The sequence below is a fragment of the Ambystoma mexicanum genome, chromosome 2p (genome assembly GCF_040938575.1).
Source record: "Ambystoma mexicanum isolate Mex_15411 chromosome 2p, UKY_AmexF1_1, whole genome shotgun sequence".
Classification (NCBI taxonomy): Eukaryota; Metazoa; Chordata; class Amphibia; order Caudata; family Ambystomatidae; genus Ambystoma; species Ambystoma mexicanum.
This window is the reverse complement of record NC_090923.1, coordinates 874,778,732-874,791,228: the sequence shown is the minus strand read 5'-3', so window position 1 is coordinate 874,791,228 and position 12,497 is coordinate 874,778,732. Positions and strand designations below refer to the sequence as shown.

Genomic DNA, 12,497 nt, shown 5'->3' with positions numbered 1-12,497 from the left:
GTTCATGATACAGCTGGAGAGCCACTTGGATATGGAAGCCTTAGACAGGGCCTTCAGGTTCAAAATGATCGAAAAGCTGAGATGTCTTCCGAAAATCTTTTGTGCGTGCCAGAGAATTTAAATGCACAAGCAACGTCCAGAAAATGCAACGCCCTTTGAGCAGCCGTAGAAGGGTCAGAAAGAAAACTGGCAAAACCAAAAGGCTTGTTGAGATGAAAGTTCGAAGGAGCCTTTGACATGAAAGTGGGATGACTGCAGCACCACCTTTGTAGCATTGAAGGCCAAGTACGGCTGCTTGCAGGAGGGGGCCTGGATTTCCCCGACCCATCTGGCCAGGGTGATTGGCACCAGGAAAGCAGTCTTCCACGAGAAACTTCAGAGGGGCATGATGCATTGGTTCAAATGGAGGCCCCATGAGCTTAGTAAAGACAACGTTCAGTTCCCAAACCGGGGCAGGAGACTTCATTGACGGAAACGTCCTGAAGAGGCCTTTGAGGAACTCCTTGACAAGACTTTGCGGCCACAGGGAGAGCTTGCGCGGCACCCGTGTGTACCGGGATATGGTCGCCAGAGGAACCTTAATGGAAGCATGAGTCAGCCCAGCCTTAGCCAGCGAGAGCAGATATGGGAGGAGCTGCGGGTTATCCGCAGAGGCGTAATCTTCTGCACCCTGCAACACACTGTGAAGCGCTTCCATTTGTGTCAGTAACAAGACAACGTAGAGGGAGATCTGGCCTTGGCCAGGATCTTCTTGCACTCCAGCGGCTGAAATAGTGCCCAAACGCTAGGACTGCAGGAGCCAGAAAGTGAGGCTCAGTGACGCTGGGTTGTGATACAATATTGTTCCGTTTTCTCTGGTGAAAAGGTCAGGAAGTGGAGGCAGCTGGATGGGCGGAACCACTGACAGATGGAGAAGGGCCAGGTACCGGATCTGACGCAGCCACGCCGGTGCGATGATTATCATCTTGCAATGGAAACAGAGTGTGTTGATCACACGTAACATGAGCGCAATTGGAGGGAAGGCGTCCTGGCCTGTGGGCGAGGACTATGCTGGCATCCAACGCTGTAGGCCTGGGAGTGGCCCCTGTAGGCTTCCTGGGTGCAGGAGGGCTGACAGAGCGTGGAGTACCTCTTGAAAAACCCAGAAACTCTCCCCCAAGGGGAATGAAAGAACTACCTCCTTTGTTGTAGGGTCCCCAGAGAGCGTGAAGTCTCTGCATCGGTCTTTACAGCCAGGAGTTTATCATCCACTGTTTTCCCTAACAGGTTGTCCCCATCTAAAGACATGCCCACAACCTTGGACTGCATGTCCGCCCAGAGGTTTGTGGCTTTCAGCAAGCCCAGGCTCCGAAGGGGCACACCATTCCCCATCTGGCAGAATCTGGAGTCTGCTATGTCAAGCGCGACTGTAATGGCATGATCCAAAACCACCTCTCCTACAGGATATAGGGCTAGCGACTCGGCCTTCTTGTCATCAGTAAGAAAGTCCAGGATAGGTCTGAGCTTGTACCAAAGCTTCCTGCCGTGAAGGAACAGGATGGGGAGTATGTTGGCGGCCTTGATGGTAGAAGCGGCTGTGTAGAGGACACGTTTGCTTGCCGCATCCAGCTTCTTGCCCTTTTGGTCGGGAGGCACTATGGACACACGGGTGGCTGGACATACTTTTCCTGGGTGCGGCACACACTACAGAGTCTGGAGAAGACTGATCTGAGAAACCTGGAAGCTCAATCCGGGACCCAGTATTTCTTCTACAGTCTGTCCCGCTTCGATGGCGTGGTACTTGGAGCCTTCAAAATGGCCAAACCGTCCTCCCAGACGTCACCTAACAACGGGACCGACACAACGGTATTCCTGGAGGACTCACGTCATTGAAAAAGGAAACATTTCTTCTTTTTCTCCTCTGGCACAGATGGAAGAGTTTTTTTTAAAAATACTTTATTTAAGCTTGGCAGTCAAGAAGTACAATACTCTGAACAGGAGAAATTAATAGATCACGCTTTCAACAGCAATGTATGGAAAACCAAGATAACAATCATTAGTACCTAGATGCTTCCTGTTAGGTTAATTTCTGTACATTTCAGCCTCCACCCCATTGAGCAGATGTTCTCACCCAAACCCCCCTCCGATTGCACACTTAGCACCTATGCCTCGGCTTCAGTCTGGAGGTCGATTAGCCAGCTCTGCACGGAATTCCGCTGATATGTCTTTAGACCTGGATTTAATCTGCAGTGTCCCAATATAAGATTCCTCACAGTTCTCAGCCCACGTTAGGTCTGCCAACCACTCCTTGGCTCGTGGCATGGTCTTGTCTATCCACTTATGCAAAATACATTGTTTGGCCACCATACATCCCGTATTAATAAAGGTCCTCAACTGCTTTGTTGGAATGTCTGACCACAGGCCAAATAGCACCCCCATAGGCGCGCAAGCAACAGGTACCCCTACCACCTCAGGCAGTGTATTAAGTATAGGCTTCCAAAAAGCACCCAGAAGTTTGCAGCTCCAGAGCATGTGCAGGTGGTCAGCGCCATCAAAGCAGCACTTCGGGCATGCACTGTCTGCTGGTTCATTTTACCAATCCAGCTCAGTGTGTAATACAGTCTATTAAGGATCTTATACTGCACTAGTTTAAATCTGGAATTTAGGAATACAGTTTCGGTATGAGAGCATCCGATATGTCCATAACCATGTCTGCAGCCCATCAGCACCTGTCTCTGGGGTTAAGTAACTATTTTGCCAATTATCAATTTATATATTGTGGCCAACAGCCTGTGCCCTCCCTAGGAATTGGCAATATATACAATTAGGTCATCCTCACGGGGCTCCGCAGGCAATCCCCCCACCAAGTGGAGACTGCTGCATGTATTCTATAATATTGTTCCATTTCGGTGTGATAAATTTCCCATCTGGGAAGCTGTCACTCAATAACCTATATCCCAATCGCTCCCAATGTGAAATAACAGATCTATCCCAGGTGGGGTCGATGCCGGGGAATCTCTACAACGGGAGCCACTTATAGTATGGACGCATCACACCAAGTTTTGCATAAATAGCCCACCATGCGGACACTGTTCCGAGGACTCGATCAAAGGGGCAGTCCTTATATTTTACATTGAGTAATAGTGTCCAAGTCTCAGATACACCTGCCACTAATCTCTCCAGCTTAAAATGTGGCGGCCCTGCCCATTCCCGTACCAATATGTGGCAAACTGTGCCTGTGCTTCCAACCAATATATTTCAAAAAGCAGCACTGTAAAGCCACCCCTGTCGCATGGCAGTGTCATTTCTGACCATTTGTTCTGGACGGACTCATGTGTCAGAAAAATTGTACGAGGCATCCATGGATCTTTGCGAAAAAGGTCTTTTAGGATCTAAAATGTGAGCTGTGCATGGGTTCTTCTTGAGGGCTAGGCCTTCCTCCCAAATGTCGTGGAATCAAGGTACTGCCTTGATAGTCTTCCTCTTGGACTCTCGTCACTGATACACGAAGCCCCCTTTCTTGGTTTCTTCGTGCACCAGCTGGAACAGCTCGGAAGCCCTGGAGATCATCCAGTGAAATGATCCCACCTCATCTGGTGGAGTGACTATGAGGGGCGTCCAGGTGCAGTGACAGGTCTGTCGGGACGAAGTCCTCATCTTCGTTGGTTTCCGTGGCTGCCTCCGTACCAGTGTCAGTGTGTGTATCCGGGTCCGCTGGTGGAGTCGGGACCCGACGTGGTGGAGGAGGCTGATGTGGAGGCATCGGATGACGCTTTCTCTTTTAACGCGGAGGCTGATCAGGGGCCTGCAGCACCACAGGTGCTGGCCGGTCCTGGGTGAGGCATTACCCTGCTCGGAGCACGGGTCAGAGGCCTTCCCCGAATCAAGCCATGCCTGCTATGCCTGTCTTTCTTTTTCTTCTTCGAGAAGGCCCAGGCACATCTCACACCCATCCTCGTTGTGGTCCGGATGCAGGCAGCAAAGACATTGTAGATGTCTGTTCTCCACAAAGACGTTCTGTAGCCCGCATTGGGTGCAGGGTCTGAAAAGGGTCCTTCCCTCCCTTTTCTCCTCTGTCATGGACAGAGGGAACAAAGTAGGGCAAAGACGGCCTTCCTGAAACTTCGACAAACAACCGCCCTTGAGGGGCGCACAACTTAACTGACAACGGATCCCTGTTGTCGGCCGATGGAGATAGGAGCACACCGGTTCTGATGAAACAAAAATAGAACTTTTCTGCAGAAAAAACATGGAAAAAAGTACAAAATAGCTCAGAGAGCAACTCGAGGACTCCCAACACTGAAGTGTGCAGTAAAAATCTGAAGATGGCAGGGATTAGGGAGAGGACTGTCATTGGATGGGGGTAGTATGGCCCACAGGACAGTGATTGGTTTAGAGGAGAAATATAGTTTTAAAGTGAAACTTTTTTTCTTTTACCGAGGATTCCCAGCCTGAAGGGGGAATATTCATCAGCAAGTAAATACATGCCAGACCCCATGCTGGAGAATAATTAATTCTCATTGATCTTGATCATAACCATCAGAGCATCTTACCAAAGTCAACTCAAAGCATTGATCCAATAATTCACAAACCAATATCATTAACTGTGTATGATGTTTGTAATGTGATCGAAACTACTGCTTAGGGCCTAGAGAAAACAGCTAAAGAACCTTTGCTTTCACAATGAGTCTATCATGTGGCCACAGGCTAAAACCAATCGACTTATTGCTTAAACTAGCTGAAATGTATCTTGTTGATGCATGCGGTTTTCTGCTCTGAGCAAGCGTATTAATATGTGTGGTAGGTTTGAAGGAGACAGACTGAGTGAGTTTTATTAACGGAAAGGAATAATGCCCATCTTTCCCTATTCTACAAGGAGCCCCTACCTAACAAATAGCTACGGTGCCCATCAGTCAGTGAATGCCCATGAATGAAATCCATCCACTGTCCGACTAACCTATCTGACCCTACCATTATTTGTACCAACTCAACTTTCTTGATTTCTCTTTCAAACACTTGTAAATATACGATTTTCAGATAGTCTCTGGTATTTACCAGAGACTATCTGAAAATCATATATTTAGATCATAAAGTAATCAGTTTTATCAGTTCATACATTTCATTGATTGTTTTAGATTTTTCTCTGATCTTCTATAGGGATTGAACCATTTCTCCTCCCCTGGTCAATGCATTCCAGGGTAATATGTTCCTTCTGTGCTATTTCCTATTTTCTTGAATATTTCATTTTCTTTCTTTTGTACTTCATCTGGTTCTCTTTTTACAAGTTCCCACTTGTTCTCAGGTTTGCTGTTTATAACAAGTTTGTTTAACTCACTTCGGACTTCCGGTTATGAATCTTTATGATTGGGGATCATTCGGTGAAATATTCTCTTTCACTTCTCTTTGTGTTGACCGTACAACCAAAAATGGTTTTTAATCACTCTGGCTATAATGTCTCTCACTTGAATGCGACTAATATAAGCATCCCAGTAATGATTCTCATACACTCTTGTTATATTCTCTCTCCCGTGATTGTGACTAGTATGACATCCAATAGCACTGGTTGTCATTCACTTCCCCGGGACTCCCGTTATCCCTATTACCTCCTGTTCTTCTTAGGGCTAATGTCACCAGGGTTTTGGTTAGATGAGGATCAGCTTCTCCAATCTGGTGTATTTTTCTCTTTCTCCAGCCTCTCTCCCCTCTGCTTTTCGTGGGTGGGGATCTGGTATCTCGGGTATTAGCTTGTCCCGAGCCGGTCTTGACAGGACAGTTTTAGTGTAGTTACTTCTACCTCTTGTCCATCCCAGTGTTCCTGTGGTCACGTCACCTTTCTCCGCTTCTTTTTCGCTCTTCACTTCGGCATGCCACGCGTCTAGCTTCAACTCTGCTGGCTTCCTCTGTTACCTACGGTAACACACCTGGCCCCTCTCTGACTCTGTCTGCAGGATGCTGCATGTGTTGCCTCACCTTCTCTCTCAAGCCTGTGTCTCTGCCCTTTTTAAACTTGCGTGCTCTTCCTTCATTTACCCATGCTCCTCCCCCTTCCGGACTGATGTAGCCATGGGGCTTCCCCCGTGTAAAGGTTTGTTCCTTTTAATCTTGACCTCAAAGGTTTAAAGGGGTTATTTTACAAGCTCCCCTAGGGAGTTATTTCTGTGAACTGTAGTCCTTGTTCCCAGGGGGAGGGTGGAGTCTTTCCCGATAAGGTCCCACTTACCTCTAGCCCTAGGGAGGGTATTACGCAACACCTCCCTAGCCTCACAGGGGGGGGAGAAGGGAAGGATTCTTGTAATTCATCACATATAAGGTAAGCAATTCTAACAGGTTCCAACCCATTAATTCTAAAGATGATTCAACGTGAAACTAAGCCTCATAACCTTTGACTCTCAAATGCTATCTTCGCCTACTCAATGAAGATCCCTGGGGCTCCCAGTATCAAAGCCAAAAACATCAAAATCGCAGCATGCTCTTTCCCCCTAAGTCCTATAGAATTGGAGACAGCTTTCTGTAACCTGTTTGCTAAAGAAAACTGAATTAACTTCGCTATCTTTCAACTGTATGCAAGATGATCATTTCTTTTAAGACTGGACCTCAAGTTTCTCTTCTCTTGACCACTTGCAATCTGCTTCACTACTACAACTGGCTCTTCATTTCCTCTCCCACAACCTCCCTGTCCTTTTCTCGCGTCCATCTGCTCTCTCCAAGCGTGCCGGTCGCCATCTATATATGTCCAAGCCTTGTCAGTATATTTAAAATCCTATGTTTGGCTCAGATAGAACAATTATGAACGGAAAAGCAAATCCATTTAATGTCTGAGATTATAAAGCTTTGTACTCTTTGGAGTGAGCACATTATTAATGTTTCTTGAATTAAAGACAATTATGACATTTTGAAGCTGCACACATTAAATCTGGCACTGGGCCCGGAAACTGGTCGCAGGTTTTTTGTATACAAGACAATTTGACTTCCCCAAAGTAGCTTATTAACTTTGGCACTGTATCCAGGAGACAGGACAGGCTTGTCAGACATAATTAGCTTTGATTTCATAATGGAAAACCTTGTTATTCACTTAAGCTCTGTTTTTTATCCGGTCTGCCATTATGCATACAACATTGTAATGACCTGCGTCTGCTTATACCATTTTTATAACGCAAGCGTACTTTATTATTCTATAACTCCTCATATGAGTTACTTTGTATTTGCTGCAGCCTGGGAACGTAATTAAGTTAATCTGTTAGAAAGTAAACCTTGCCTTCCCTCAGCACTAACTAAATCAATGTCTTTGTATGCTTGACTGTACATATTTGCTTTCTGTCAAAACTCCCAATTATACAAAACATCCTTTTAATAGTATGCTATTCTGTACCCATGATACAATGTGCGTTTTATAGAAACGTTTTATAGTTCATGTTCACCAAAATGCTATCCTGGTGCAAACTGTTTCAATTGCTATCTAGATGTCTAAATGCAGTGTTTTGCTGTTTGTATGAGCTGTTTATGGCAGGCAGATTAGCATCTTTTGCTCAGTGCCTATATAATTTGTAACCATGGATGCCAACGGAAAGTCATTCTGCACCCCCTGGGGCATGAACAAAAGATAGGTGGTGCTGGAGAACGTATATCTAAGATGAGTATGAGTTATCAGTGTGGGGAAAGAATGAATTAGAAATATAGAGTAAAATTTAAAGATACAACATGGCAAGGGAGTAGTTTCTTACCTGTAACTCCATTTCTCCAGCGTTGGTATCTTTCATGGATTCACATGCGGTGAATATTTCCCTTCATCAAATATTCACAGCATGTGAATCCACGAAAGATCCAATGCTGGAGAAGTAGCAGAAAAACCAATGGTCACACCATTCTCCATATATAAAGTAAACAAATAATCTGTCAACAAAAAGCTGTTATTGTGAAACTATTGAATAATCTGCCTGCAGTACGAATTAATGCATGTACATTGAGAAATAATTGTTTAACCACTTACTCGTCCTTAGCACTAAAGGGGTAAAGACAATGCAATGCCTATGTGCAAGCAGCTGTTCAGCAAGTTTCATATTAACCTTTACTGCTCAGCACTAATTACAATGCTATATTTTCATTTACCTCATTATAAACCTGCAGTGCCCTCTGAAGTGCATCATGAAGATCCTGCACAATCAGCTCACAGCTTTTAATGCTGACTTGCCCTAAACAAAAGCACACATATTATCCATTTAGATGCATATAAAAGGAACATGTGGAAACATATTAACTACAACATTCGTAAAGTGCCTTTTTTGGGCAGGAAGAGACAAGGGTTACTAAAAAATAAAAGAAAAAAAGAGTCAGGCATTGTATATTCTCAGGTAAATCAAAACAAATAAAAACACATTTTAAAAATTGAAATTTTGCCAATAAAAATATTGCGTAAACTTTAACAGCCAAAATAATGACATAATAAATAGATGAGGCATGTGCTGAAAGATGGTGTAACTAGTAGCAACTGTGAAATATCTTAATCAGTCATTCCATATTTCAGAAATATAGTCTCAATGTAGTGAAACTATTTAATAAACCCAATCTAGACACCAACACATGTGAAACATGAAACTACTATATCTGTGTCCACAGGCTCATGAAGAGATTTGCAGGAAATCATTTTTTTAAAAAATCATATGTTTATTTAATCAAAACACAAATGTACAATACAAGCTGTGCACAATTACTATAAGCATTGTGAAAGGAGGATTACAAGGGTGAAACATCGAACACCACCTATTGATCAACTGTATTAACCTCCATCGGTGCCCCTCTAGGGAGACGCTCTGCCAACCTTGAAAAAAGTCAGTTTGACTTCAGTGGGTGAAGTTCTTGATTGAAGCCGGTCGCCTTATGATATCAGTTTGACTGGATGGGCCATGGCGGAATTCAATTGCTCCTATGTCTGAGTCCCAAATCAGTGCTTAGTGGAACCCCTCCGGGCTGAGGTTTGAATCGGGAGCACAGAAAAAGGAGTGTGAAGACCTCCATTTTGTCCTTGCAGAGGTGCAAGTTCATTACCTACAGATCAAGGATGGGACACATATCCACCCTTGTACGCATCCTGTATTTAAAAACAAGTGGAATACCGCCTCCCCAGCCCCCCGCACCGCTCTCCGAGAAGGCACACGTTTGCTTGTGGCCTTTACTAGGAGTTGCAAGATTCCCTCCAACCCAAAGTCATCAAGGAAGGGGAGAGCAATTAGAGGGGTTTGGCATTTGCATGGAGGCAAGGGAGGCAGTAGTACTGGGAAATTACCTTCAAGGCCCAGGAATCCAAGATGGTGTTTAGCTACTCTGGGACAAACGGGAACAGACCCTCCCCACTGGGGAAGAATGGAGAAAGCCAAAATGAAATGAGTTTTGGACCAGCTGATGAAGGAGACTGCAGAGGCACACCGTGGCTTTCCACTGTTTGAAACCTCAAGTGACTTCTCTGGCTTGTAACCAAAAAGAATGGACCCAACAAAGAGAACAACAAGGTCGGCAATTGCTGTATTTGAGAGGGGCATGCTCAAACATAGCTGTATTGTTCCATTGCCTTGTTTGCATTAAGTTCAAGAGAGGAATCAAGGCTGCTGGCATTCTGGAGGTTGAACACAAAGCTGACCAGACCATCATCCTGACGGTATAGTTCCTTAAGGAGGTCCTCCACTTCACCTTCTTCCATGGATTCCTGACAATAAGGAATGGGAACACCAAATTTGGTAAAGAAATACCCAAACTTCGACAAGGAACTTGACCTAGTGGTTGGTGCAAACCTATGGAATTTCTGCGCCTTTCAGAGGCTGCTGCCAAGTCATGCTGAGGTTTGTGCCATGGCTACTAAGTTGGAATGGAAAGGATCAGTCTACATGATAGGGGTCTGCACCAGCTCAGGGGCATGCAGTGACAGATCAAAGAGGTGCCTCTACAGGCACGAAAAGGCACAGTGGTCCAACGCTCCATAACTGGCACCTTGGCAAAAATCTCCCAAAAATGTTTGGCGCACTACTACCACTGCTATGAAGTCATATCCGGAGCCACAGGTGCCAAAGACGCTGTGCAGAGCCAACACACAGCTGCAGTGGGCTTGCTGCTGACTGACAAATGTTCTAAAGCCAGACTAACCCCTGGAGGATATTTTAGTATTATAAATCTGTAGGAAGGCATCCATTAGAAATAAAGATAAAATACTATCTTGCAACTCTACGGCTTGGAGGATCTGAACAAGGATCACCATCTTCAAGTTGCTCTTCAGAGGGAACCTGGTTACAGAGCCTCAGGTAAAAGCTGGGTCTGAGGACCACGTCAATTTTAGGGATCTGCAAGTAGTGGGAATACCTGCCTCTATAGACATCAGCAGATGGAAACTACACTGCTCCCTTCAGCAGCAGCGGAAAGGCACCTTTTCTGAGAGTTTCTGAGTAGCAGGCGAAGGGAAGAGAAGGGGTTGGCTTGTACAGGAATGGATGATAATGCAGCCATGAGCCATTATCTAGAGGACCCAGTAGTCCGATGCAATGACTTCCCATATGTGTAAAAAAGCTTTATCCTATTTACCACAGGACACAAATCTCTGGATGAGATTATATTAAAAGATGCTTTGTGGCCAGGATGCTAGAGGGCACAGAAGCTGTGGACTTAACCCTGCCACCCTCCCAGCCACTGGCGAAAGAGATGGGATGACAGTGACCTCTCCCTGTAGAAAAAGGATGGTGAGAGCCCAGAGGACTTGGCTGTTGCAATTATCTCAAGGTTGTTGTCCATTTGACTGCGAAACAAATTAGAAGCATCAAATGACATGACCAGCAGTTTAACAAGGACATCCTGGGTGAAACTGGGCACTCTTGTCCACGAGTGGTGATATAAAATGATATCAGTTCAAATGGATGTTCAGATGGATTTCTGAAATCTGATTTGGTGGGCAGAGGTTCAGAAGGCCAGCCTAGTTTCTTGGAACAGGATAACCTTCTGGACAAGCCAGCCCAATCAAGATAGCATGGGCGGCGGTCAAGACTTGGTCTCAGGAGGGGTGAGAGTGATCAAAAGCCCACAATGAGCACACACAGTAAACAGCACTACAAATGACTCTCAGTCAGGTGTATATAATAAAAATGTATATATATTTATTAAGGGCTATTTAAATCAAACAAAGCAAATATCAGCAGTAATAACTAAACCAACACAACACTACTAATAAACCTATATACAGTTACCAATGGCCTAAAGGAATAGTGCACAGTAAGGGTCCACAACCTGTAAAGAAAGGGATCATACACTGTGAATATTATTTAGGCAGTCCTTCACTTTTCAAATCCTGAGAGGCAGTCCAATCCCTAAAATGAGAGGAGCCTTGTGCTCAAAAGTACTTTCGGTGCTGATGCACGCGATCGTGCGGTTGGGCCAAACAGGGGGCCCTTGCACGGGCTGTAGAAGCTCAGGAAGGCGGGTAGGCAGTGAGGAATAAGTTCCCACTATTCTAGGGTTGTCTCCCAAAGAGGGCAGAACAGGATCCAAGAGTTGGGAATAGCTCAGTAGCACAGGCTACCTCGATAAAGCAGAGTGGCCCTCGGGATACTCGTGCGTACAAATGATGGAAGCGCCAGGGGCCACCGGTAAGGGTTGCAAGTACTCACCGACCCTCAGCGCACACCAGACCAAATTTCGTCAATAGCGTCCACTTCGGTTGAGGGTTCAAATCCTACAGTTATGCGGTTCTGTGGCTTTCAGGGCTCATTCTGTGGCGGGACAGTGGCGATTTCTCCGCTCCTGATGAAGGGATTAGGCCAATTCCACTGCAGCAGGTCTGAGGGCACAGCAGCAAGGCACCCACAAATGTCACCACAGCTGGGCGACATGGCAACCACGTATGCTCGGGTACATGCATACTCTCCTAATTCCAGACCTAGGAATGCTAGGTGTACGTAACTCAGCAGAAGAGCGCCTTATACCCAGAGCTTACAGACCCCAAATGCTCAAGTGGCAACTCGAGATGGCGGCGGTTCCAGAGCAAAGGTCCCGTACCCCCCCACACCCTCTCTGCCCCATGTGATGCTGTGTTGTACCCCCATCCCCTCTCTACCCCCGTGATTCTGTGTTGTACCCCACAACCCCACCTTTGTCCCTGATGAAGGCTTGTTCCCCGTACCCCTTTCCTGATACCCCATGATGTCCACTGTGCCCCCCACCCCTTCCCTGGTCCCCAGTAATGTCTGTTGCCCAGCCCCCCCCTCATCCTGCTTGCCCCCTGTTAGGGAGAATTCTCTGTTTAGGCTGAATTTCCCTACCTAGTGAGTCCCCCAGCAGCTTTGCTGGATTTCTAGGGTTTCTTTTTTTCTCCTGCCAAGAGTGAGACTCTTTTACCCTCACTCTTGGGCATGTTGAAGTGTGTTTCCTTGGTTAAACCTTGTGTTGGATGGGCTATGGGGTCGTTTACTCCATAGGGCCTCATGTATTTTTTGGATGTGGGTTACACAGCACCCTCTGTGCCGTAACCCAGGGGTGTCCTAGGGACT

General features: G+C 45.9%; 1 protein-coding gene across 1 annotated transcript in view; it reads right to left on the bottom strand.

Moving 5' to 3' along the window:
- WDR62 (WD repeat domain 62) overlaps positions 1–12,497 on the bottom strand; it is a 2,486,568-nt gene that overhangs the window by 76,235 nt on the left and 2,397,836 nt on the right. Inside the window, exon 30 of the mRNA XM_069644563.1 lies at positions 8,086–8,168. Within this exon, the coding sequence (XP_069500664.1) occupies positions 8,086–8,168 (83 nt within the window). The remainder of the gene's footprint in view (positions 1–8,085; positions 8,169–12,497) is intronic.